The sequence below is a fragment of the Phasianus colchicus genome, chromosome 2, assembly GCF_987193195.1.
Source record: "Phasianus colchicus chromosome 2, bPhaCol1.hap1.1, whole genome shotgun sequence".
Taxonomy (NCBI): domain Eukaryota; kingdom Metazoa; phylum Chordata; class Aves; order Galliformes; family Phasianidae; genus Phasianus; species Phasianus colchicus.
In genome coordinates this window covers 17849088-17877013 of record NC_143437.1, presented here as the reverse complement: position 1 = coordinate 17877013, position 27926 = coordinate 17849088, and the positions used below count along the sequence as shown (strand labels likewise).

Below are 27926 nucleotides of genomic sequence, written 5' to 3'. Positions count from 1 at the left end.
GCCAGCGCCGCCCAGCGAGGGAGGCTGCGCCGGCCGCGCCCGCCCGCGCCATCGCTACCGAGGCAGAGGCGCTACGCGCGAAGCTGCTTCCGCCTGGCTACGTGTCATGGCGGCGGTCACGTGATCGCACAGGGCGCCGCCGCGAATCGGCTGTAGCGCCCGGGCGGGGATCGCTCGTCTCCTCTGGGCCCCGCCGCTCCCGGCAGAAGGGTCCCGGGTGAGTAGCGGGGTTCCCGTAGGTCTCCCTCCCTTCGTCAGCCGCTAGCGGAAGCGGCGGTGGGGCTGTTACGGCGCGGGCCCGCGGCCGGAGCGTGCGGCCTGGCCGGCCCTACGCCTCCGGTGGCGCTGGGGCGGTGAACAATGAGCGGGGCTCTGCCGGCGGGCCGCCGTGCTGCGGGGGGGCGGTGCCCGGGGCGCTCCTTTGTGTGACCGAGCGCACCTCGCGTGGGGCTGGGCAGCGAGCACGGCCTGTCCGCGCCGGGAACGGCCGCTGTGGGGTTGGGTGACCCGCGAGGTAAGCAGCAAGCAGCTGGGCAGGCACGAAGAGGTCACGGGCAAGGAACTTCGTGGTCCTTCCGTAAGGCCGGGGCTCTAGGAGACGCAGCAGGACGTTGCTTTTTCAGCGGGCCTCTTGGGTTTCAGCTAAGATGTGCAGTGTTTTAGAATAGGGAATTTCCTGCCTTAAAAAGGATCATAGGGTGATTCCAAGGGTTTCCAGTCCAACATCAGCTGTGTGTGGGGTCCGAGCAGGGTGCTCAGGGCTTCATCCTGTTACGTCCTGAAAACCTCCTAAGATCTTGAAAACCTGTAACCCAGATCTTTCAGTGTCACATGTCCACATATTTTTAACACCTCTAGTATAATGACGTCAATGAATTGAGATGAGATACAGCTGTGTAACGATTAGATCAACACAGCAGAATGGTGATACAGGAGTTGTAATAACAAAGGGACTAGTGCAACGGACAGTGTTATAAAAGAAAGATGCTTAGTAGTCTCTAAAGATCCAGGCTTACAGGGAAAAACTCCACAAGAGAGGGATCTCCAACCAGAGATCTTTTCCCAGTGGCAGTCAGCCCTGAGTCTAAGAGAGGTGTAGCCAGGCTACACCCTTCCAATCACCCAGCTGAATTGCCTTCACCTGTGCTCCCAGGGCTGACCAGTCCTTTCTCCAGGTGCTCAATCAGTAGCTCAGGCCATGACTCAACAGTTGCCATACAACCTGTAAATGGCATGGGAAATATTTAACCTTACAGAGGCAGTAACAATTCTTTTGAGTAAGAAAGTATGCAGTAATATAGAACAAAGGTATAACTTTTTTTGTTTATAGAAATAGTTGCCTCATAGAAAATAGGTGTTCCAAGAGAATGCAATTCTAAAACTAAGCATATGGATGGTGAAGGTTTCAAATGGAAGAAAAATGTTTAGCATAATTGTATATGTGAGTTTTCAAATTATTTTTTCTGAGTGTTTGCACTTGAAGTGCATTTTTGTGAACTGAGAGACACCTCAGCTGTATGTGTTCTTACAGCTGCGTTTTTCTTTCCACGCTTCAGATTTGGTGTAAACAGCTTTACGGGAGGAAAATGACTCACTGGTTTCATCGCAACCCTTTGAAGGCTACAGCTCCTGTTCAGTTCAATTATTATGGGGTAGCTACCACTCCAGCTTCATCTAAGATTTGCAAGTAAGTGTGCTTGTAATCAACTTCAGCCTGTCTCTGTTTGGAGGATGTCTTTAAAAGTAATAGTTATTCTTCTAATTTCAAAGATAACTAGAAGTAGTGTGTAGGCTGAGAGACAATGAAACACTGATAGCACTGAACAAAGAACAAATTATCCAGTTTTCAAGTTTCTTAGTGTATAGCAAGACCTATTGTAATAATATAGAGGCAAAAGACTAAACATTTCTTTGTCTTTCTGGTGACTGGGCATTCCTCTGCAAAAGATTACTCTGTAAGTGAATCATAAGTAAAGTGAAGACATAAATGTTCTATTGTAGTCAGGAATATAAGGAAAAGAAACCACACTTTATTTTGCAGATTTATTCTCTCTTCATATGCTCACCCCATTCTTATGGTGATGAATGCTCCTACTTCTTACTGTTCTTTCTTCCACTTGCACCTAACCTCTTGGTAGATAAGGGAATATTCATTTTAGTCTGTGATTAAAATTTATAGATAATCATTATTTTATTTGCTGTTATTCAATGCTATCTGTCCATAATGGATTGTGGTTTTAACAAAGAAAATCAACCTTACATATCCAGAGGTAAAATGAAGATTTTTTTTTTTGTGTTTATTGGCATCTTCCTTTCAGAGTGTGAAGGTAGCTGACTTGAATGCTTATTTTAATTTCCTTAGCCAAAAGAATGGTGGTAACGTGGGTGGGTTCAACAGCATGCTCTTTGGTTGAGCTTCTTAGTTTTCTTTTCTTCTTTTTCCCTTCCTCATACAGTGATTTGAGGTTATCTCGAACGCGACTGCTGGAGCTGTTTACAGACTTGAGCTGTAATCCAGAGATGATGAAGAACGCAACTGACTTGTACTTTTCACTCTTGCAAGGTAGGAACATGCAGAACTGCTAATAAAACAAGTATGTAGTTTGAGTTTTAATAATGCTTCTTGGAACGTGTGTTGAACTAATCTTATGTGAAACTCTGCACTACTCAGGAAGGAGAGTATTTTCATGGGTTCTGTGCTTGATGCCAGTCACAGATATTTGCTAGGCCCTCTGTGCAAGTTTCAGTGTCCTTTTTCACCCTGAGTAGAAAGCATTGGTTGTCTTATCGTCTTGCTTTTATCCTCATTCTGCTTCTTGTCAGAGGAGAAAGTGTCATTTCTTACGCTGTGAATTGCTCCTGAAGTATAAATCGAATCAATGGTTTAGTTAGTAAGAGTCACTCTTCAGTGTAAACTCCTGATTTATCTAATATTAGGTAATAGAACTTTGTTGCAAACTTATACTTCTGCTCTTTATCTTAGGTACGTCCCTGGGTTCTTATTTTCATTAGTTGCCATGTTCCCTTGGAACCCTCCTGCCAATATTTCGATAACTCTCTCTTAGCAGTGTTTTTTGAAAACTCTCAGATAAGTTACTTAGGATCAAATCTACAGGAATCAGGTGATTGATGAAAACTCAGTTATCCTTCAGTCTGTGGAAAGGGAAGCAGCTCAAGCTGGTATAGTTTCCTCAGTCTCTTGAGTGGTGTAAGTTAATGAAACATTCTAGATAAAAGCAAGACAACGGACTAAGTTACTGTATGTAAGATTTAGAGTTTCTTCAGGAAAACATGCTTTGTCTCTAAAATTTCTTGTACATAAAAAAAGTATTTTCTTTCCTATAAGTCTGTGACAGAACCTAGAATTAATTATAGCCCAAATAGCTGCTGTTGCAATTCTTGAGTTCTTAAAATCTGTAAGACCTGACCAGACCCAAGCCAGTCTGTCTCCTTCCCAGGATTTCCTGCTAGCATCTGAACATCCATGATAAGCTTTGTAGGTAACTGTTGAGTCGTGGCCTGAACTGCTGACTGGGCACCAGGGAAAGGATCCAGTCAGCCCTGGGAGCACAGGTGAAGGCAATTCAGCTGTATGACTGAAAGGGGTGAAGCCTGGCTCCACCTCTCTTAGACCCCTCTTTAAGGGCTGACTGACCCTGGGGAAGGATCTCTGGTTGGAGATCCCTCCTTGGTTAAACTTTCCCCTGCGAACCTGGAACTTCTTGATACGGGTGAGCAATCTTCTTCCCTTCTTTTATAGCACCTCTCTGTTGTGCCAGTCCTTTTGTCATCACGCCTTTGTTGTAACGCCTTTCCTGTTGTATTGATCTGTCTCCAATTGCTACAAGATGTGTCTCACTGATGCCTGCTTTCTGGGTGGTTGGACAGAAGCAATTTCTTGTAGCCCGGGAGACAGGGTAGTTGGTGATTACATAAATCCATGCTTGTAAGTCCTTTTCTCTCTCCCTGTTGACCTTATCGTTGTTACAGTAACAGGGGGCAGCCAGAAGCATCCTGTACTCAGCTCTGTCAAACTCCCAGCTAGTCACGATATGGTACGTGCAAGGTTTTTCTTGAGCTATGATGACTTGCTGGGTTGAAGACCTGCAATCTTACCTAATGAAAGATGCCCTTGCCCACAGTATAGATGATATTTTAAAGATCTCCAACCCAAACAACCCCTGATTCTGTAAGCTGGTAACCTAATGTACACAGATTTTTTTTCTGGTAGCCAGTTTTTATTTTTCAAATCTTATTCTCAAGATACTGAAGAATGGAAGTCTCAGGAGGTAACATGTGTTTTGAGTAGTACAGCAATAAACATTCCTTTATCTATATTCTCACCACTTCTTGTTCCTTTGTTACTTCTTTCTGTTCTTTATTTTGAAATTAGCTGTCAGTACTGTTTTGTTTAAATTATTTTCTTTTATTCTATAGGTTTTATCCTTTCACTGGATGACTCTTCCCAAGAATGCAAACTGCGATATATTCAGAATTTCAAGTGGACAGACACATTACAGGGACATGTTCCCTGGTATGTATGCTTTTATGATTGCGTGGTACACAATTATTTTCTTTTGGTCTATTACATGTGTGTACGTATGATAGCACAGACGAATTAAAATTTGAACATGTAACAGAACTTTGGACACGAGGTAGTTTCCAACAATTTGTTGCTTTGCATTTTTTCTAATTGCCATGCTGTAATAGATGTTCTGAAGCATCTGTTGGCTTTATGTAGCAGCACGGTAGTGCTTGTTAATGATAAAGTACCCCACTGGTTTTTAGTTTGTAAACAAACTATATCTGCAGTTGGCTAACACAGTGCAAAAAAGAACCTGAGTATGAAAGCATAGTTTACTGCAATTTAAAACTTTTTCATTTAGCACCACTGTCTTCGAGATTTTTTATTGATGTCCAGATGATGATCGAGGTCTGACTTTTGTTCTTTTCCTTTGAAACTCCTAGTATATATACTCCTAGTGCAAACAAACAAAGCAGCTGTTTTAAGTAGGAATGTAGATCTGGAGAGAACCTTCTGGATTACTCAATCATCTCTTGATATCATAGGCAATCGTGTTGTGTAACTATGCTTACAAATCTGTCATGCTTTATTTAGAAGTTGTGCTTCACTTCCTCAAAGCTTCTATTACCCTTGGAAGATAGTCTGCTGCTCAGAGTTTTGTCATGGATGTAACCATTTGTTCTGGTGGCAGCATTATTCTCCTCACACCTTTCTTTTTAGTGATTAGTACCTAAACTGCATTGAATTTAGGATTGCAAGTTGCAGTCTTTTCAAAGGCCATGTTGAGGGTGGTGAGACACTGGCACAGGTTGCCCAGAGAGGTTTTGAATGCCTCCTCCCTGGAGGCATTCAAGGCCAGGCTGGATGGGGCTGTAAGCAACCTGGTCTAGAGGGAGATGTCCCTGCCTATGGCAGGGGGTTGGAACTAGATGGTTTTAAAGGTCCCAAACCATTCTGTGATTCTGTGTTTTTAGCTTTGGAAACTTCCTGCTAGTTGGCATGCCAGTTGACTGCAGTTATATAAATACTTGCAATAACATTCACTGGAGAGAGATGTAATAGAGTCTGACTTATTAACTTAGCAGCTACAACTTTTAAAGTAGACATTCCAGAACAAGGCTTTCCACAAAATGTGCAATTAAAAAAAGAAGAAAAAAAAAAAGAAAAAATGTCAGCCACACCCAAAACTAAACAAATCTCAAGTTACTGTTTTAAAATAAAAGTTCCCAAGTGGTATGGGTAGGCATCTGAACATGGAAAGTTAAAATTATAAACTCTTAAAGGGAATAAGTAAAAACTGAAGTGTCTTCTAAGGCAGTTCAGCAAGTAGAAATGTCTGAATTGGGAATTGTTGGCTTGTAGAGAGGAATGCCTACCTCTGCTGAAAACTATCAGCAGAGAGAGTTTGTCAGAACAAAATGGAAAACATTGAATTGTTTGAGGGAGTTGTTCTCTCATTTTTTTCTCTTACTTTAGTGCCCAGCAGGATGCAGTATTTGAGCTGGTTTCCATGGGTTTTAATGTAGCTCTGTGGTACACAAAATATGCATCAAGACTCGCTGGAAAAGAAGAGTAAGTGTTTTTCTTTTCTTAGTTATTGTATTGCAGCAATATTCCAGCAAAAATCAGTAGGTTCAGAATTTTGACTGCTATAGTTCATGTGGAGACAGGAGGAGTTCGAGGAGATGGTTAATCTTCATTCGCTTGCCTTTAACATCAAAATGCTCTTCAGTCCCTTCTTCTTTTGATGAACCAATAGGATTGATGCCATTAGGCTATAGCATAGAGAAAGTGTCAATTTTGTGTAAACTCCTCATCCTGCCTGCTCTAGATATCCAACTACAAAGTTCAGATTCTTAAAATCACTGCTTTGCTGATTCTCAGCCCCACAGATTTTTAACACTTTGTCTTTTAACGCTAAGGCTCCTTTCTACTTAAAAGTCATATGTTTCTTTTTCTTTCTGTTCCTTTTTCAAGTGAGTTCTATTCAATTTTTTTTTTTTTAATGTCTGAGCACTATACAATGCTTTTTGGTATGAGAATAGTGCAGCACTGGGGAAAGTTACTTAGTTATGAGTTACAGGGGACTTTCCATTTAAGTTTCAAGATTCAGACAGACAAAGCGGGCTGACCTGATCAGCTGTTGGCTGTAGTCCTGTTCCAAAGCTGGAGGTGACACTAAATGACACTTAGGTCCTTTCCAACTAAAATGTCAACGATTCATTCTATATTTTGTCCTTTCTTAGTATAACAGAAGATGAAGCAAAAGATGTTCACAGAAGCCTGAAGATAGCAGCTGGGATTTTTAAGCATTTGAAGGTAGAATACTGTCAGTTCTTTGAGTACTTTTTGTCTTAGAAAAACCTTTCCTTTTCTGATGAGGTTACAGAGTAAGCAAATACCTCATACTGCCTGGATGATTCAGGAAAGAGAAGTGTGTTAATGTATTTTGCTGTCGCTCAATCCCTTTTTCCCAATAGAAGAGTAGTTAGTCTGTCTACCTACCAGTGCCTGCAACAGTGCAGCCAGCTTTTTTGGGGCCTTCACTAAGTGTTCTATCATTTTTAGAATAAAGGATGTGCTTTGCATTAACAACAATGATATTGAGCCTAAACTGACTTAGAGGCTTGCTTTTTGCTTAGGAATGTCATATTCCAAAATTGATTACACCTGTAGAAAAAGGAAGAGATTTGGAAGCTCGACTTATAGATTCTTACATCATCCAGTGCCAAGCTGAAGCTCAAGAAGGTATCTTCAAATACACTTACTTATTGGGGTGGGAAGTGACAGCCTTTGTCTGTGGGTTTCTGTGTTGTTGTGTGAGGTCTGATTTGCAGCAATACTGTTTTTTTTTTTCCTTCTACTAAAGTTCTTTGTCTTAGTGAGGAGGGTTGCTTTTAATGAAGCATAAATTACAAATACAGAGGAAATGTCCCAAATCAGTCTGATACTACAAATATAACTAATTTGGAAGAACTTATGTGCAACATTCCTTCCCTCTTTTTTTCTCATCTTTTATGCAGTCTCCTCTGTGCTTGCCTGACATAAATTCCCTGTCCTTTTTCTTTAAAATATTTGCAGTTCACTGCTTAGTCTTTAGACTAACAGTTCTTACAGCTTTCCCATTATGTTGCAGTTGGTCTGTTCAAGAAACAGACCATCTTCATCCTGCCAGCTTGAACATAATATTTGTTTTCTGCTAATATAGGAGTTTTAAAGTGCTAAATGCCTCTACTAACTTGGAGTGATGTTTTCAATTAGGCTTTATACCATAGTGTGGGATTCTTTTTCAGTGACAATTGCTCGGGCTATTGAGCTGAAACACAATCCAGGTCTAATAGCTGCCCTTGCTTATGAGACGGCTAACTTCTACCAAAAAGCTGGTAAGTGTCTTGTTTTGTATCCTTAGTGACTTGGTGTATGTGTTATTGCCAGCAGATGTGCTTTGACTGCTTGTTAATTGCAAAATTAGTGCTATTTCTCAGTGGATATGTTTCAGGTATTTAGTTTTCTATTTAGTGCATTTATGGCTTCAGGTAGTAACAACGCGTTCTGTTAAGGCCTTTTGTTTTTGGGATAATCTTTTTCTGTAGCTAGTGGTGGGGAAGTGAACTATGTTGAGCTGTCTTTGGGCAGTGAAGCATGGTGCAGGCAGTCAACCCTGTAGTGGATTAACTGTGTACATCTGCACAGATGAGCAAGCTGATCTGTGGCCTTGTGTGGATGAATTGCAAAAGTGCAAACGTTTGTGAGTTGATATGCGAGGGAGAATACTGTAATGTATGTAGGTACCTCTAGGTCACTTCCTGAAATTGACCTAGGAGCCAACTTTGAAGTGCTGCCTAAAGATTCTTATTAAAATTAACTTTTCAAGCTCAGTGAACAGCTCTTCCAGGGATTCTAGGAATAACTGTATGATAGCTTAGTAAACTGCATGCTTTTATTTTTCTCATAGCTTCTCTGTGCTTCTGCAGGAATAATTTATGTTGTTGATTTCCAGCCACTTTGTAGTTAAGATCTGTTGCTAAGTTTGTGAATTCTGATCTTTGAGTGGGGCTAGGGAGTATTTCCTTTTTGAAAATGTTTTAGACTATAACTCTACATGCATATTTTCAGATCAAACATTATCCAGTTTGGATCCAACCTACGCAGGTAAATGGAGGAAGTACTTAAACTTGAAGTCCTGTTTCTATATGGCTTACGTAAGTACTTTGTTGATGTAATTTACAGTTTTTAATGTTGTCTGTGGGCTGGATTGAGAGTGGGATTTGCATATTGCCTTGATTTTATTTCCATGCTGTGAAGAGACGTTGTGCAGTGTTAGTCGCATTTGAAGTGTTTCTGTTGAGCCAGGTGAAATTTCCTCATTGTGGAGTTTATTGTGACTTTTGAAGCAGATCAGATTAAGTGTAGTATTAGTTTTCCATTATACGTATCAAAATCTGATTCTAGGCATAATTCAGAGCTGCTCATCTTTTCTGAAAGTCCTGAAGGAAACTGCATCAGATGTTAAGTGCCATTCCAAGTACTGTCCTTTTTGACATGACTGATCTGTTAGTATAAGAGCACTCAGATCATCAGCTGCTCAATGTGGTGGTTACTTCCTGTAGCCTGTCACAGCACACAATCTGGTTGTAGAATTGGAATCAAAAGTTGTGAGAGTCTTTGTAAACTTACTGGAGTTCCCTCTCACTGTAAGATGGGGTTTAATGCTTCATACTGATACAGTGAAACAGAGATTTGAACTAGACTGTACACTGCTACTTGTGGTTTGAAAGCCTTCATGAAACTCCAGGGTGCTCATGGCTAGACTTGAGACATCTTGCTTTAGACCAAGCTCAAGAGTTTGTGTTGAATTGTGTTGGTTGAAGTAAATGTACGTAGTCATCAGTGAATGCTGCTTTGCCTTATGTTCCCAAATTGTCAGCTGTCTGCAGGGAATGGCACTTCAAAGACAGCCACTTGTTGTAAGGAAGGACAGAAGTGAATTGATGTGGAAAGTGCCTGGTGATGCTGATAACGATTTTGTCCTCTCTCATTAGGCTTACTGTTACCATGGTCAAACTTTACTGGCCAGTGACAAGTGTGGGGAAGCAATTAGATCTCTCCAAGAATCAGAAAAATGTAAGTGTGACTGAGACTGGATTATAGGATATGATGACATGCCCCCTTTATTTTTCTATGTCGTGGGGTATTTTGTTTCTTATTAACTTAAGCTTTTATCTTTTACCTGGTTAAAATCCAGCACACAAATTCAGAGATACTGTTTGTACTGTATCATGTAGAGACAGGTGGCTTTTCCTTTTGTATCCCAGTGGCCTGCACTGCTTAACTTTACCACAATGTGCAAAAATGCTCAAATAATCCAATTAAAAACTTTTAAGAATAGTCAAAAAAAGTAGAGTAAGAACAAGCTAAATTGGATTACTTGTGGTAAAACAGATACTGAGTTTTTTACTGTGCCTGCTGTTCAGAGAAGAGTGCTTCTTTTCCAACTCCATATTAAGTATTGTTTTTGAACCTCTGCTCTGCACAGATACCTTCCTATCTATTCTTGTTCTCTACAATGTTGCACAGTTTTCAAGCTTACTGTTGCATTTTGCCCGAAAAGTAAGAATGTTTCCCTGCTTCTCTCCACTCAAACTTTTTTTTTCTGTTCTGTTCTTAGTCATTTTTTGGATGCAGTAAATCTTGGCTGGAAGTACTGCCTTTTAGTTTATTTTTGTTTCTGAGAAGCAAGAAGACTGAATGGAGTCTGATGTCTCTTAAAGCTCAAGCAGTGTAGATCAGAACTGTCATTTAACAGACTCGTGTAACTGATTTTTATTACGTTTCTTTCTTGCACAGTTTTTGCTAAGGCTGAGGCATTGTGCAAAGAATATGGAGAAACCAAAGGGCCTGGGACTACTGCCAAACCTTCTGGACATCTCTTCTTTAGGAAATTAGGAACTTTGATTAAGAACACACTTGAAAAATGCCAGAGAGAGAATGGATTCATGTAAGTAACTTGGGATTGGTACGATACTCTGTATGGCCTGTTAATATCTTATCTGCTGTATTTTTGCTGTTGTTCTTCAGGATAAGATAGTAAATGTTATTTTTTCCAATTCTTATACTGTGATAGAGCACGAGATGTAGTTTGCAGAATTGTAGTTTTCTTTGACTTTTTTTTTCTCTTACCTGACTTTATGGGTCTGTGCTACCACTCTGGCTGTGTAGGTTGGACTGACATATTGGCAAGGTTAAGCTGTTTCTTCCTTTGTTCCACAGCCACTTTGTTCCTTTTCCTTCTGCACAGGAGAAAGTTTTGCAGCTGTTGCTGTGTTGCTTTAGTGTCCTCTTCCCTGGTGATGAGATCTAGTAGACAGAAGAGAACAGAGGGAAAATTGACGAGACTGGTGGCTGATTCTGATTTGCTAGTGGGAAGACAAAACAGTCCTGCCTTCCATGAGGAATATACTTAAGATAATAGAAACTTTAGAAGTCTAATTAATACCATTAATAAAACTCTGACAGCTCATGCTCCTTTGAAGAAAGAGTTTGGTAATGGTTTAAAATAGCAACATTAGTTTGGCTTTAGAATTATCTTGATGACTTCTTTCTCCTTTTCTCTCCTCTTATAAATATAGTATTCTACGGTTGTTTATTCCCCTTTTTACAGTATTTGAACACTGGTGTGGTAGGAGAATTGACTAAACAAAAAGGATTGTCAAGTGTGCCAAACTGAACTGCAAATAGGAAAGGAAACTAGACAATCAGGGCTTTTGGGGGTGATATACCTGCCTCAGAACCCTGCCACAGCACAGGAACTAAGGTAGCACATATCAGTAATAGTCAGTTTTCAACTACTGTTAGTTTGCCAAGGGTAGTTTTATACCCTCATTCAAGCTTTGCATTGTGTCAAGTCTTTGTGAGTGTTGTAGTGTTGCTGCTAATATGCAGTGTAGCACATTAAGGTTGGTCTTGCAGTAGTGGAGAAAAAGAACTGCCTTCTTCATTTTTCTTGGGAAATATTTTCAGATTTTTTTTTTAACATCTTCCTGGTCAAAAGGTGCTCTTCTCATTGAAGTGCTGGGAATGATGGGTGCGAAGCAGGGAAGAATCCACCTGGCTCTTTGGGGATGAACAATATCAAGAAGGAACTGCTTTTGTTGCAAATCTTGCTGATGCATGCTGGATGATGCCTTCATGAAAGAGAACGAGTGTAGTGCTGTGAAAACCTGAATTGTTTTTCTTTAGTATTGCAAATGAAACTTTCAGAGAGAATGTGTTGTTTTCAATACGTTGCTGTATTCTATTACAGCTACTTTCAGAAGGTGCCTGCAGAGGCTCCCCAGCTGGAATTGAAAGCGAACTATGGCTTAGTAGAGCCTGTTCCTTTTGAATTTCCTGCCTTGAATGCACACTGGACTCCTGAAACACTTGCTGCATTTGATCTCACCAAGAGACCAAAGGATGATACTGTAAGATAATCTTATATATTTTTTTCCCTTTAGCTTTATTCTGTCTATAATAAATTGCTATTTTTGTCTTGTATAATGTTTCCCACCTCAGTAGGCAAAGACTTAAATGCATGGCTACCACTTGAGCTCATGATTTCCCCCTGTGCAAGGGGACGAGTTGGTTAATCCCTCTCCCATACTAGCAGCTACTGGAGAATAGGGGTTATATTTTTTTAAGTCCTGAATAAAAAGAAATTCTCTAATGTATGTAAGATGCTGAGATGATATGGCAGAGAATGCTATAGAGTGATCCTTTTAAGAAAATGATTCATTGAAAGATGCTGAAATAGTCAGTATTTCGTTTTCTTCCCTCGTCTTTGCTCAAAGTCTTTAGCCTTAAAAAGAGGAAGAGCTGTTAGATGAGGGTGTGTAAGTTAGTGTTGCTTGAATGCTGTGGAGACCCAGTGGTTTGTACTTGTGGTATTTAATTTCTTTTTCTTGTTTGCAGGCTAAACCAAAACCAGATGAAGAAGTAAAGCCTCTGAAGGAACCAGATATAAAGCCTCAAAAAGACAGTGGATGCCAGATTTCATAAGTGCCATAGGTGCTTTGAATTCACTTTAAAACTGTATTAATTGGACTCTGGGGCTTTTATTCCTTATCTCCCTTTTTCTGGTTCTTCTTTTTTAATTTAGAAGACTAATATGGTTTACTTTTATTAGTATGCATCTATCTTGCTTAAGAATGTGACGCATTTCTAGCAGTTTATTTATATCTGACTTATTTTTTTGTTTTAGTGGGGTATCATAGAATGAATGGGCTTAAATGTTCCTATTGTGCCTCTAGAGAGTTTCTTTTTGTGGGTTTCTACCCACAAGTAGCAAAGGAAATATCACAATTGTAATGCTTGAGGATTTTCCATTAAAATATATGCTATATAATGTCACATTCTGCAAACAAGAGTTTGCATGAGCAGCTATATTTATTCAGGTTTTTCATACAGGCTTAGCATCTTGCCATGTTACAATTTACTTAATTGCAATGAATGAAGAAAATATAGGTTTGTATTTAACACTCCAGTGATATATCACAGGACTTGGAAAACCTTAAGTTTTGCGTAATTGGAGCACAATGTATATTCTTCTGAAACTATGAGCCTCTGTTCTTTTCTCTCTAGATTAAGGTTCTTGTATAAGAATTTGTGGTGAGGCACTTTAGCTTGTCTGTCCTTAAATTAAAATCCTTTACTATCACATTGTACGTGAAAGTAATGCAGCAAGTAAAAAGTAAATACTTGAAAGTGATGCATTGCAACATCATACATTCGTAACTTTTGAATTTTTAAAGTGCTGGTAACTTTGAAAGCTGCAGATATTTGAAATCTCCTGACACTAGAAAAGCTCAGTTTGAATATATGAAGGTGTAATGCATAAGGTAGTAGAATGGTAACTAAGATGCTGTGTTTCCATTCAGGTCATGTCTAAAAGAAGCTGTTAAGATAACAGGTGAGATTAGGTGAATTGCTGAAAGAACAGCTGGGAAACCAAGCTCTAGATTTCCTTTATGCTATGTGAAAACAGTGCTGCGTCTCAGTTTTTGCAATAGTGCACTGAAATCAGCTCCTTTTGAAGAGATTTTGCTGAAAGCCAAGCTCAGTCAAGACAGAAAGTATTTTGCAGAACTTGCTTTTTCTGTATCTGCCTACTGTGGAAAATGTGATAGCATTCTTTAGTACTGAGCACTCAACACCACCCATGTCAACAAAATTTGTTGTAAGAGGAAAAAAAATACAGTGCATGTATTGAAGTGAGAGCCTTGCAGTCTCTAGATACTAGTTACTGCATTTCACTCTACCTGAGAAGGAAATTGAGTTTGAGAATGTTCCCGTTTCAGGAAAACATGATGGCATGTGCACTTAACATGACGTGTGCTGTAAAAATGTTCTTTGCATTGTACTGTCTGGGTTGGTTCTCTTTCCACTGTGGTGTAATTCAGTTTTTTTTTTTTTATTTTCAACATTCCATTGGACTAGTGTAGCTTAGTTTGTAGAGCTGGAGCATAGCTCCTTGAAGGCCTGTGGAACTAAAACCTTGTGAGATTAATATGAGCCCCAAGACTTTTCCCATGGTAATGGACCAAAGTGCAGAATTCACTGCTGTAAAAGGCAAAGAGGATTTAATACTGGCTATCGTGGTGAATCAAATGCAGAACTTGCATCTTCCATTGATAGATTTTTCTTTCAGCCAGGTCTGTACACAAACAAAAGCATAAAATCAATTGAATTGCTTCTTTGGAAGAAGTTTCATTTCTTTAAGGACTTATGTGGGTAGAGGATAATAACCATCAAGAAGAATTTACGCCCAAAATTGGTCTATTTTCTTCTAATGCTGCAGAATTAGTTGGGGTATATTTTATGAAGAGTTATTCAGATCTGTTTGTAACTGATTGGCTGAGTTTTTAGATGTCTTGCATTGTTAAAAAACCAGCTTAAATTTTGCCAAAATGGAGTGTGGAGTTTTGTTGCCGGAACGGATTTTTAATCCTTCTACAAAGCTTATTACAGCTGTAGTCATCTGCATTTGCTTAGCCTACTCCCTTTAAGGATCAAGATACAGTAAACTCCATTTCAAAATCGTGAATTTTTTTAGTTGCTCATTGTTCTTAACAAGTCTCTGTGTGTCAATATTTATCTGTCCCAGCCCAATCAATTTTCTTTTTAGACAGACTGTATTCCATTTTTCCTTCTCCCCTCCCTCTCCCTCCACTATGCTCTGTGGCACAGACTTACCTTTGTCTGCTAATGCACATGTAGATGCCAGGACTCATTTCCAGTGAGGCCTTGACCATGGGTGTATTTCAGTGCATGAATATCTTGAACAAATCATGACTAAATCCTTCCCAAACAACGGCTTAGGGAAGATTATTTTAAGGACTTGTAATTCTTAATTCTTTGGATGTTTTCTTCAACCAAGTGGTTTGTTTGAATCAAGCTCGTTGTAAATAGTTCAGAGCATAACCAAGTGGGTTGTGTCAGATTATGGCATTACTTAAGCCTAGCCGTGAAACTTCTTATGCCATAGCTGTTTCGGTAAATATGATGTAGTAGCTTAAAAATAGACTAATGGAACAAACTAAGTCACTTAACATGTGTTGCTTTTCAAGACAAACTTTGTTTACTTGTAGTTAAAATCCTATGGTGAACTTCGGATAGTTTTGCCCAAGAATAAGGAACAGGAGACTGCTTAGTGTGCAAAGTATAGTGCGTGGCCAGCCAGTGAGCAGTTCTCTCTTTGGTTTTGTTGGATAGTGGCAAGAATTACTGTAAATAATATATTGATTGCCTGTTGAATGTGCTCAAGAATACAGGTGAATTGACTGAGAGTTTCAGGAAATTTAGAAACTTAGCAGCTGTGTTCCTTCAATTATGATTTCCTTTTGTAATTTTTAAGAGTGAGGTATTTTGAAAGATGACCTTTTAATATTCTTTTGCTGAAAAAGCCTGCTTGTGTGGCCTCTCTGGTTTAGAAGCTCTGCTGGTTAAGCCTTCAAATGGTGTTGGTGTAAATAGTCTTTATAAACTTGTCTGAGATAGGACAAAACTGCAACTGAATAAAATACTGAGTGCTGGGCCCTCTACTTCATCCTTTTAAAATGCATTGATTGTCTTTAATCTTCTATAAATCAAACCATTGAGCTATTTGTAAGATTTATATTCAAACACCTCTAATACACTTCTTCCATGTTCCACGTTTCTGGGTTGAGAGTAGTTAACCTCCACCCAGTATGTGAGACTCCTAGAACTAAAGGACTGCATTTGGCCCTCGGATGCTGATGCCCAACTCCCTTCCATAGAGAAGTTTTGCCTGTCAGCCTAGGGATAATATTTGATCACCTGATGATTCAGCATGAGTAAGTGGTGTGTCTGTAATGATGGTGCTGGTTCATAGTATAAGCAAGAAAACAGATATCTGTATCTGCTTAGGATATAGTCACCTTTGCACTTTAGAATTTTTGATCTTGCAATTTTAGTACAATACCATATGATTGTAAATATTCTTTCCTGTCCTTTTAATTTGGTTGCACTGATTTCACTACTGTGCTATTGATACGATTTTTATGAGAAACATTACTAAAATGTATTTTTAATTGTCTATGTGTAAAATAAACTCATGAAGCTTATCTCTGTCTTCAGTATTCAGGGAACACAAGAGGAGGCAGTAATCCCTCTATGTTTCATGTGAATTCAGAGTAGCTGAAAGTTTCTCTATATTGGCTGAGGGCTGATACATTACACCTTGTCCCTGCACCTACTATCTCACTCTATCTAGCCTGAGGTTCCAATATTAAATTAACTCCTGTTTGTGTGTATTACTTATCCCTTAAAAAATAAACTGAAAACCCATATTTAGGGTCATTGTGTTATCACAGCAGTAGCAGCTGGTGTTGTCAGATATTCCTCGTAGTGGACATCTGTTTCTAGATTTAGAATGTGCAAAACGTAGGTTTTTCCACGGTGGTTGAATTTACTCAAGTCTTTTTCTACTGGCAATGCTCTGAAGTTGAACAAATGTCAACTGGCAGCTGAGGAGCCCCTGGATCAGCTCTTGATGTAGAAGGGCCTACCTCCTACCTCCTTTGGTGGTTGGGCCCTCGTGGATTTCAATCTGTAGGAAGCAAACCTGTACTGTGATCAAACCTCAGTTGAACCTGTTCTGGTGAGACTGAACCAAGCAGCATTATTTTATGAAGACAGTCACCATGCAGTCTTCAGCTTCATGGTTTGTAAATTTGTATATAACCTCAAGTTTCAGAATATTTAAACAATCTGAACATGTTTTGTTTCTCAGAATCATTCAGAATATTAAGTATAGTAGCAAGAAGCAGCATCTGTTTTGAATGTCACTTTCTTCAATTCAATGAATGCAATAATTATATAGAGAATATTTTGGCCAAAGGGGAGTAACGTGAATTGAGTGCATAGAGAAATTGTAATGAAGCACCTCATGGTTGGTTGGATGATTCTGTGTGCCTGTGCAATGTCCTAGTGCTTACCAAATCCTGTGAGAGTGCAGGACATTCTGTATCCTCTGGTTAGGGGCTTTAGTGCTGTGTGAATTGCTGGACACTTCTCTACATTGCCAGCAGGTGGCAAATGAATCGGTAACAAATGTAGTATTTTCAGAGGATTAGCTGGCTGTTTCAGTTCTTTGTAAACACGTGCTGGTGCCTTCAAGCCCCTGAGGGTTTAGGTGGGTTTCTAGAAGAAAAAAGTAGCCTAAGGGAATTATATGCTAGCTGCTGTGTAAAGCAGAGAGCCTGCAACTGTCTTTTTTAATGCTTGCCTCAGCAGTAGCAATTTACACACACATGTTTTGTGCTTTATTATTTCTCTCTTCTTCTTGCTCTGGTTTCTCTTTTACCTGTTCTGAGGCTAATACCAAGTTTGCAAATAGCCAGGACTCACCCACAGTTCAAATACAAGCAGTCCTTGCATCCTGTAGCTTTAGGGTTGGGTTTCCTGGTTTCCCACTGGCCCTGCTACAAGGCAGGTCTATCTGAAAGGAGGGGATTCTTTGCAAAATCACTAAATACACAGATTCTAGTGTCACTTCTCTATTTATCCTGCATAATACTCCTCTTATGCATCTGTTCTTATGTCATGAGAAGTCCCCAGTAAATTCCTACAGGTGAGTTTCCTTTTTAGTTCACTGATGTCAAATATTTTTCCAAAATGTGTGTGCAGGAACTTTTATAGCCCTTGAAGCTTCAGAAGGTAACTCCACACTGAACTTCTGCCATAAAGAGATTTGGAACGTTACTCTTGTAAAACACAGCAGTGTTAACTTCACTAATTTCTTGCTGTTGTACTTTTTGTATTCTTCCAGCTTTCATCTAGTAAACAAGTTGCAGGTATAAACACTGAAAAATATACTTTTCCCTAGCTGGCTTACAGCAAGAGAATTAATGACACGACACAAAAGTAAGTGCACCTGTGTTTAAGAGAACATAATGATGCTGTAAATTACTCATAAGGATTTCCTGGTTTTGATGTGAACCAAGATGGAACGGTGCAACTTAGCAGTCCTTACTGAGGTTTCTCCTGTTCAACTCCCTTAGACAACCAAGAAAGAAAAATAAATAAATAAATGTAATATGTAATACTCTTAAATGAATGGTAAGGTCTTGAGGGTGACATCTGTGAGCTACTGTGTGTCAACCTTCCACTGCCCTGAAATTACATTTTCTGAGATTCTGACCCTTCTCTATGATGCAGAATTTTGTTGTTGTTTAAGAATAGACTTGTACCCTTAGTATCTACTGCACTAGAACTGTGCTCCCAAGAGATATGATTTGTTGAGCAGGAGGAGGATACTACTTTCCAGAAGAATGCGGAGGACAAGTGAAGTTTTTGATGGAGCAAAATATCCAGGGATTGCTTATTTTGCAAATGGTGAGACTGTGAAAGAATACAGCGTGGGAGAGCAGGAGCAGCAGCAGCCTGTTGACATGGTGAGCCCCATATTGTTTCTCCAGGAACCAGCAGGGTGTGCCACATGAATGAAACACAGTTTCTAGACTTTACTGAGCTGAGCTAAAATGTGATGTTTTTACTAAATAGAAAGGGAGAAAGTATTTCATAAACATACTTAAAGCTGATCTTGTTTTGGCCTAGTCTTGGAAGAGATTAAAACAGCTTTACTCTCACAAGCACCTCCAGGTGGTGCACCTCTGAAACACATCTTTCAAAATTCAGGTTTCTGTGCAGCTGTTGCCTGTCTTCACTATCCTAACAAAATACACTGCTTGTGGTGTAATGCTATAAATAATATATTAGCTGAATCTAACCATAGGCAACAACCTGTGAGAGATGGTTTTACACAATGACAGGCTTCTTTGTGAAGTTTCAGATCACTTCATATTACAAGCTAGGTGATGCAGAACTGTGTTTAGTGCAACTTCATGGATGAGCTTGTCTTTAGGTTTTAAAGCTCTCTACTCTGTAGTCTGTGCTTTCCTGGGAGTCATGTCTCTGGTTTTGGGCAGTTTAAATTGTAACCACTTCATTTCTTTGTAAGTTCAGGTTTGTTCTTGTTTGTTCTTGGCTTATTTTACCAATGGACCAACTGGAATGCATTTGCTGCTTAAGTGACCTCTGACCTGGAGAAAATTTTAAAATTTAAACATTTTCTTCTGGTCACATAATATAGTCAATCAACAAATACTTCAAAATAGTCTGCTTGATATCAGCCTGCTGGTCTTTTACAGTAGTCTGAAAGATGTTTTCCTTGCCTCTTGGTACTTAGCGCCTTACTTGGAAAAAGAGCAATTAGAAAATAGTAGGGAAAAAGCCTGGTTATGACACAGGCAGGTAACAACAGGATATGGTATGTTAGCTACACTGTTAATTGTGTGCTGCCTTCACATGTAGAGCAATGTGGCAGAAAACACTTGCAGAGGAATCCAAATGGAGTGATTGTAATTAAGGATAGGCCATTTGGTCTGACTCGTGCCCCAGGACAGATCAAATAATTCTAGACAGGCTCGTCAACTTTATTCTCAAAGACTTCTGGTCATTGTTACTGCCTCAGCTCACTTAGTAATTGATTCTGGTGGTTTGAAATGCTTCCACCAAAAATTCTTTATTAACATAGATCATGCCTTCTACATTTCAAGTTTCTCTCTTATCCTATCAACAAATCATCCTCTTGTCTTTCATGATCTTTTCCTGTATTTGACTGTTACCATGCCTCCCCTTAGCTTTTCTATCTGTAGACTAAACACCATGCCTCTGCATCTTTCTGCTTTGGTCTTGTTTCCTGAGATATTTACTCATTCTTGCTGCCGTCCTCTGGACTTTCTCTCATTTGTCCACATGCTTTTCAAATGTTGTCATGCCCAAAACAGAACAGAAGCCTCCAGCTGGGGCTCACCAAGACGGAGTAGTGCATAACTGCTACCTAAGCAGCTGTTTCCCATCTTCTCTGTGTGCAGAACAATATTTTCAGAATTTTTCTTATGTTCTGGTAGGTTTTTTTTCCCCAGAATGTTTCTTTTGTAGATAATGTTTTGAAGTGTATTCCCATTGTTCATGCTCTTTGCAACTGTTTGCAAAATGTATTCATAGATACATTTATTGCATCAACCCATCCACTAGTGAAAGTACCAACTATAGATGTCCAAGCCAAAGCCTTGCTCTGTGTATCCATTTGTGCTGACAGTGAATTATTGGTAGCTAATCCCTCTGTGCTCTTTCACTAAAAAACAACTTTTCTAAGAAAAGTCAGAGCCGTGGCTGACCCTTTTTATTTGAAGCAACACGATGTTACTTAATGTTATTTCTCTTACATTCACTACACTTTTTCCTATAGTGAATTTTTGAATGAGCGCCACATCGCTATACATAGCATTATGGCTGCTGCTCAGATTAGTTATTGTTTATTACTGTATGATGTATTATAAATTAAAATCATTATTGTTAAACAGCAAAAAGGATCTCAAGATGGTGAAATAAGTTATGTAAAAGAGGTACTTATGGCTATACGGAGTGTGAATTCCATCCTCTGTCTTTATGCAACTTGATAGGCTTCAATTACAAGATCCTGCACCACCTGCCTGACTTTAAAATAATTGCTTATTTAAGGGAGCATGGGCTTCTTTCAGTGTCTTTTATACATCTATGCAGTCTTACTCTATTTACTGTGCCACACTGAAATGTAATACAGAACGGGGCCTTACCATCTCCTCTTGGGTTTATAGGGAGTGGTGGCATGGGAGCATCTGAATGCTCTGCATTTGTACATTTTTATGATACAAAGATGAGTCAAAATTGCCAGAAGTCAGCTAACTTAGAGTGCCCAGCTAAAAAGGTCATGGGGCACTTAGCATGGAACGTTGGAGATAGTGTTATTATTGTGCACTTCTGTAGCAGCTACATATGGTCAAGGCTTCTGCCAAGGGACTGCGGGTATTTCAAGCCAGAGCCTGGTAAGCACACATCAGGTAGCTATGAACTGTCAAAATTCACAGGAATTATATGGGAGCTCTAGGTTAGAGGCTGCTGTAGCACCTACCTTTCTCCATCACCTTCAGGCTACCTCTGCTATACAAACATATTTTCTTCATTCGCATTTTCCAGGCCCTCCATGACCTTGGGTGGGGTTCCTATGCACAGCATCGTCCTTCACCCTGATGTCCTGACCCACATCAGAGGCAGTGCCTGCTCAGTCCCACTGATAATGAGGTGTGACTCATATAAGAAATACAGGATATACAGTCTCTTCTCCATTATTCAACATAAGTAAGGGATTTAATGAAAAGATGCAGCAAGAAACACTCTGAAACATGTTTCAATTCTGCCACTCAGCTTTCTTATAACTCTAATGTTATTTTTTCAAATAGTTTAAGTACTCCAGGAAAAAAAAAAAAAGAAACAAAAAAAAACAACAGTATTTCTGAGGATTGCCCTATGTGCCTTCCACACATGAATCTTCTCAACAGCTTGTGTATTTGATCATGGGCAAACATTCCCAGGAACAGCAAAAGCTGCTCCTGTGACCCCTTCTATCAGTTCTCAAGGCGCTGAGACACTCTAGTTCCCCCATGGTTTATGGCTGTTAAAACAAATTGTTTTAATGTGAACTGAAGAAAACCCATTATTTTACTCCTGTCCATGTTTCCAAACATTTGGAAGTCCCTTTCTTCCCCATTTGACATGAAATATCTCAGCACTAACAAAAATAAAGTATCTGATAAGTTTGTGACCTTTGTTATTGTATTAGAATCAGCATGACCTACAAGGTATATTAATTAGTAGGTAGTAAGTTAGGTTGGAGTTAAATCTACTACAGTTTTATGAGATAGAGTTGAGCCCAGTAATGGATGAAACTGAGATGAATTTGTTCAATTGAAACAGCGTGGATGATGTTTTCTGGACAGCAAGTGCAGTAAATGGGATTGACTACCCCAGAAATGCTGGCCAGCTTTCTGGAAAAGATTTAAAGACAGGGTTATGATGGAGGTAAGTAAGGAGGAGACTCCCAAGTACATTTTCAATAATGTAATAGGCTGCTCCCTGCGTCATCTTGTCTGCTGATCCTTACTGTCTGTGTGGGTGTGAACACAGCTGTACCATTTTCTGCTATCAGATAAAATGCCCTTTGCAAAAAGCCCCTGAGTAGAAGGATGACATTCCAGGTGTTATTTTTCTTTTGTGCATTTTCAGCTTGTGAACTCCTTGGAGGGAAATGTGCTGTACTGTTTGAACTGAATGAGCCTAAAAACAAATATTCAGTAGAGGAGTACAATAGAGGATACAGGAGAGGATGTGCTTTATTTAACTCTACTTCTGTGCTATATGCCACAAGAGATGATCAGGATTGAAACCAGCTTTTAACAATTTATTATCAAGTAAATTTGGTTCTGTAATGCTGTTTCAATTAAAGTTATTTGGAAGCTTCAGAAGAGCCTGAAGTGTGATTAGTTTGCTATTATATGCTCCAGTCCTGTATGGTACATCCTGCAGTTACTGTGTTTAAGCTGGATTTTTGTTGTAAATGCTCCATGAAGCTAAACAGGTAAGAAGTTAATACAGCCTTGAGGGGTTTGTTTCCCAGACTGATGAAGTTGGGGTGATGCAGGTGTGCAGTCAGGTTGTTTGTTTTAGAGTTGCTTTCTGATAGCATAATCAGAAATCAATGTTATTCTGGGCCCTGGGGATGAATACTGGCCCAATTTTGGGGACAGGAGTCAGGATATTGTGTTAGTGGTACCTAATGAGGAAAAATCTTCAGAAATAGAGAGGCACCTTAGAAAACACTGTCTAAGAGGAAAGGACTCTTGGGAGTGCGACTGATATAAAAACCATTCCCTAAAACCAAATTATGGAATGCTTTTCTTTTGCTGTCACCGACTCTCTGAAAGTCTCTGAGTGTATAGCTCTGTTGCAACACTCCTGTTTTTATTAGTGGTGTTGGCTCTTGGGTAACACAGCTGAATAATTTAATGCAACTCCAACAGTTCTTTTACTATTTCCCGCCAGGAACGCAATAACCTGCTCTGCTTTGTTATGCTGAGAGAGGTAATGGACTGCGGTGATAACGGTTCAGCATTTAGTTGATCAAAGTCCCAATGTTTCTTGAAGAAGCTGCTGAAGGTGGATGAAAGTTGTGTTGGAGTCAAGTGTTTGTAGCAGTAAAATTTTGCAAAAAAAGAATAAAAATACAAGATTGTTTTAACATAGAGGAATAGAAGCTTACGAACTTTGTCATTTTACATTCACTTTCCATCTCTGAGGACTGAATTTTAATTTTGGAGGTGAGTCAGGCGTGATCTCTTGCAATTTGAGCATGGTGCATCTTCCCCTGAGGCGTGAGATGCCAGCTCACTCCTGTTTTTCTTTACGGTGAATGTATACTTTGAATAAGGGATCTTTTAAAAATGTCAGCATGTTTTCCTAATTTTGCTTTCCCAAATTTTAGGTGCGTGTTAACAGAATTTTTGAAGATCTCAGCTCTGCTCATGTTTTCTGCAATCTTGACTTGAGCTCAATTCTCACCCATCAAATGTTATTCTTGTTTATCTGTAACTTTCTTAAATCTGAGCCTTTGGCACGCAAACCCATTTTAATTGTGTTTTATCAGGCTCAGATAGAGGAGGGAGTAATCTGAGAGCAGCAGGGTAACAGAGGAGGCTTCACAGCTGGAACCCCATGAGAAACCTGAGCCAGAGGAGAACCAGTGCTCCAGAGGAGGCTACCTCTAACACTAACTTCTTGTAGCTTTTTGTTGCTAAAGCAAAACTGCTCCACTTCTAAAGCGTAGTAGCAGATCAGCTGGTGTTTCTACACTGCTGTTTTTCAAGCTTTGTTTTAAATATGTTTCCCAACTTCTGGTATTGTAAATATGTTGGTCTTACTTTATCATGTGAACTACAGCTAAAAATCAGCTGTGTAGTAGAGCCTCAATACTCGTGGTAGTTGGAAACACTTGGAACAGTGTTTGTGCTTTGAACAGATGGTACCAAAGCTATTTACCTTTTATATAATTAATATTTTCTATTTTGTCTTCTAGAATACAGGGTTGGTGGATAAACTTCCAAGTGAAATTATGTGGACTATTTGGGTGAAAAAAGCTACTCTGGGGAAGAGGGTGTTGAATATGTTTTGCTCAACATGCTTTTACAAATATTGATGGGGTTTCAGAACATGACCCATGTAATCTCTTGATTACCTAATACTGAATGCTGCCATTCTGATATATCTCTGAGTAAGGCAATCTGTAGGCTATGAAAGAGTCATTAGCTGGCTATGGCATAGCATGTCTCCGGTGTCAGAATATAACCACAGCATGGTTACAGTGTTTGGTTGGTGAAAAAAGCAACACAGTCACTGAGGAGAGAAAGGAGTTCAGTGAGCAGCGGTGGCCCCTGTGGCACTGACTGCTTTATTTAAGCTATGGTTGGAGCTTCTGCCATCTGGTTCCATTTAACTAATCTTGGACCTGTCATTAGTTGATGCTTCTGAATATTGAAAACTTGCTGCACGGGAGAGTATGGTGCAATTCAATATTCTGGTACATTCAAATCAGCCTGCAAAGTCCTGCTTGGTTTTGGGCAGCTGCAGATATTTTGTTGTTCATCAGTGCAGCAGAATAGAGAAGAAAAAAAGCAAGAAACCTTTAGCTGGCTGAAAACATGTAAAACTTATCTTTTAAAATATTTAATGAAGCAAACGGCAGAATGATGATCATTATTTCAGGAATTCTTCTTGCTCTCTGGCTTCTGTATTTTATTTGCAATCTACAGTCAGTATTCATAGGAAGATAAGCTGGCAACCAAATGAATAAAATAAGAATGTATCTTTTTTGGTTGATGTACCACAGCAGTAACCTCCTTATGAGATACGGAGTACTGTCTTAAGCCACTGGGCCTTGGACTTCTTCAACAATGTGCTTAGGAAAGTGAGAAGTACATCTGGAGGAGTGGATTATGAAAAATGCTATGCAGGATGAGTTTCCTGGACAAAACTTTGAAGGGATTTCTAAATTGTTTCTCCCTGACAGATCCATGGTAGTTGAGGAAAAAAAACCTGCATTCAAAACTTGCTTCTGCATGGGCCTGTGCTGTTTCTAGCTGATGACACAGTAAACAAAATTCTCCAGTTGCTGCCTGAGTTGAATTTGAAAATTCAAATTTGTGGTGCTCTGTATCTGCTGGCACCTTAATTTTCCTTTTTAAAAACAAGTTAGGCTGAGTGCAGTTGTTTAGAGCACAAAGGTTTTTAAGGAGTTGTATTTCCCCCCTTAAAGCTGTTTTCTTTGAGCTAGTGAAAACCAAATTTCAGAAATGCAATCACTGAAAGCAGAGATGCCATTCATCTACATGCAAATTGCTGTGATAAACCATGCTTGAGTCTCACTGGGAAGATTGGAGATGACATAAGCTTCCAAGCAAAACTGAAGAGTTCAGCCCATTTCTGCATAACAAGTGCTGTAAGTGACTGAAAGCAATGAATTTTCCATCACTTTCTCATATGCTGTTGAGTATCTCCTTTCTCCGGCATTTCTGTTTCTTCCCAGTTTCAGAATTGGAGAGTTGAATTCTTAACCTTTAAACTCCTGCTGTATAAACCAGTGGGCAGCCTCAATAAATATTTCAGCTGAAATGACACACTCCACAGGCCTTGTCTGCGCAACTGGGTGAAATATTGAAATTTAAATGATTTCCATTACATGGCCTGTGGTCCTGTGATAACTTTACTGTGCATCAGGTCCCAGGATTTTATAGTGCAAGGCTGTGGTCAGTCAAACCAGTGGAATTTATTCCTGTCAGTCCCATTAGTCATTCTCTCATCTATTTTTCTTCTTCTTTTTTTTTCTTCTTTATTTCTCCTAGCAGTGGTTGTGGCTTCTGATTCTAATACAGAGCCTTGAAAATGCTGGAGGAACAAATTCTTTTTTTTGCTTTTATACTAAGCTTCAGATATAAGCAAATGTGCTAATGAAGTTCAACCATTCCAAGGACTTTACAGAGCCTGATACAAGAGCAAGGGGTCTCCCTTCAGCCCTGTATCCTGTGAATTAGGCTTGGATCTGTGGGAATGTCTGACTGCAGAACATTATGGCTGGTAGAGTTCCTGCTCCTAGCAGATCAAAAGGTTTACCCTTTTCTGGGTGCTCTTGTCCTTGCTACACAGAGTCCAGCAGCTGCACTGCAAAAGTTACCCATAAAGACACCCAGTCTTCTTAAAATACACCGGCATATACCATACTGTGACCTGCAGTGGTGACAAAGCAGCTGAAATTAGTATCAAGTATAGAAATTTCAGAAGGAAGGGTGGGATATACTATTGGCATTGAAAATCCAGGCAGGCATCCTGAAGTGACTTGTCTCCAGTACTGCTCAGAGCTTCTCTGTAAACCAAGGGGAACAAATGTGGGAATAACTGAATGTAGAATGGGTTAAAAGGTGCCCTCTGTATTTTTGGGAGAACCAAGGAAGGATCAAGTGGATTATGAATTTAAGTTTCCCCTTCAGCATCTCCAAGGAAATCTACATATACTGTAACTCCTCTCTGCATCACCTAGCCCTGAAGTACAGACAGGCATCAGAATTTTCACAATCACATTGTATCTTTGGTTGGGGAGTTGCTCATACCAGCTTTGTCCTGCTTTTCATGAGTGAGGGAAGCATAATAATGCTTGCAGGCAGCCATTTCTGCCTAGGTAATATAAATAAGAGGCACTGTTCCACCTTCTTTGCTTTTTGGCAGGTTGCCTCTCTTTGCTGCTTCTGTTTGGTACCTGATGGTATCTGTGTTGGCAAGCTGCATGTAAGAGTGAGAAAGAGGAAACGAGTGGCTGAGGCCTGGAGGGAATCTTTAGGGTAAGGCTGCTCAGCTGTGAAACTGGTACACCAGCTCAGTTGAGTTCCACTTGTTGAAAAATGGAGTTGTTTGATTACTTCTTTATTAAAGCAATTGAAAGGATCCTTTCCAGTGGCATCATTTTCTTAGCCATCTGTGAGCAATCATGACTATATGCAACTCTACTGCTGATGATTGGAGAATAAAACATAGACTCCTAGTCTAACTGCTTGTTTTTGTCACCCTGGGGGCTTGAGGTTGAAACACAGGCAGCGGATCACTGTTGTTGATGTGTCAGGTGTCATGTCTGATGTGGCAGCAGTTCTCTATATGTCTCCAAAGAGGCAGTAAAGCTGTGATGCATCTACCTTGTTCCTGTGCTCTAGCAGCTTTAATTGGTAATCAAGTCCTGTTTTGACAGATGATGCACAAACACGAAATAAAAGATGATTTACCAGCAGGAAGCTACCTGTAGCTCACAAGAGATGATAACAGGTTATGTATGCACTGTGAGTGAAGGGGCGGCACTAATGCCTCTGGCTGAGCTGGAAAGGACACAACAGCTGTGCAACAGAGAGCTGAGCCTTGGGTGCCACACAGCTTCCCAAGGACCTTGTGTCCAAAGGCATGATGACCTACCTGGCTTGGACTTAAGCAGCTTAAAGGGTGACAGATCAATTCTGACATCCCCCACATTGCTGATGGACTAATGGAATCCCCCCCAGATTTTGTAGTTGCTGACAAACAGAAAGAAAAACAAACTCTGGGTTCCAGTCTACATCTCTGTTCTTTTGCTAACCATTTAAGACATCTATTTAGGAAAACTTCTAGCTGATCCTTCATCAAACCTACAAAAATGGCTTCTAATGTGATGTTATAAGAAGCCTATGCTAAGAGCTTTGACAAAAAAACACGCACTCTGAAATGAAATCTTATTTACTGTGGCATTACTAAAGTGCTAAATAAACAGGCAAGCTCAGAAGGGCTGGCAGGATGTGGGTGGGTGAATAAATGAGCTTTGATGTTAGTGTCAGTCAACGCTAATTCCTATCCTTTGAAGAAAGTGTGATAAACACAGCTGCCCGGAATGTGATCTGAA

General features: G+C 39.8%; 1 protein-coding gene across 3 annotated transcripts; it reads left to right on the top strand.

Annotated features, from left to right (window-relative positions):
- Positions 1-66: 66 nt before the first annotated feature.
- Positions 67-23464, top strand: BROX (BRO1 domain and CAAX motif containing). 3 transcript variants are annotated; one of them, XM_031596222.2, is made up of 13 exons: positions 67-217; positions 1557-1687; positions 2457-2563; positions 4438-4534; positions 6002-6097; positions 6772-6844; positions 7168-7273; positions 7819-7908; positions 8642-8727; positions 9568-9649; positions 10373-10523; positions 11829-11988; positions 12476-23463. In XM_031596222.2, the coding sequence occupies exons 2-13, from the start codon at positions 1587-1589 to the stop codon at positions 12560-12562; spliced, it is 1236 nt and encodes a 411-aa protein (XP_031452082.1). In that variant the 5' UTR covers positions 67-217; positions 1557-1586; the 3' UTR covers positions 12563-23463. The 3 variants fall into 3 exon arrangements, with proteins under 3 accessions (XP_031452082.1, XP_031452091.1, XP_031452075.2); XM_031596231.2 differs by lacking the exon at positions 67-217 and adding an exon at positions 366-514 and having other exon boundaries at positions 12476-23464; XM_031596215.2 differs by lacking the exon at positions 67-217 and adding an exon at positions 1011-1441 and having other exon boundaries at positions 12476-23464.
- The last annotated feature ends 4462 nt before the right edge of the window (positions 23465-27926 follow it).

Bases quoted from the DNA above. Each gene is read 5' to 3' on its own strand.
- BROX (XM_031596215.2), top strand. From the start codon at position 1,394: ATGGTGAAGGTTTCAAATGGAAGAAAAATGTTTAGCATAATTGTATAT. The intron at 7,274-7,818 runs GTATCTTCAAAT...ATTCTTTTTCAG, and splicing joins CCAAGCTGAAGCTCAAGAAG to TGACAATTGCTCGGGCTATT. The intron at 10,524-11,828 runs GTAAGTAACTTG...ATTCTATTACAG, and splicing joins CAGAGAGAGAATGGATTCAT to CTACTTTCAGAAGGTGCCTG.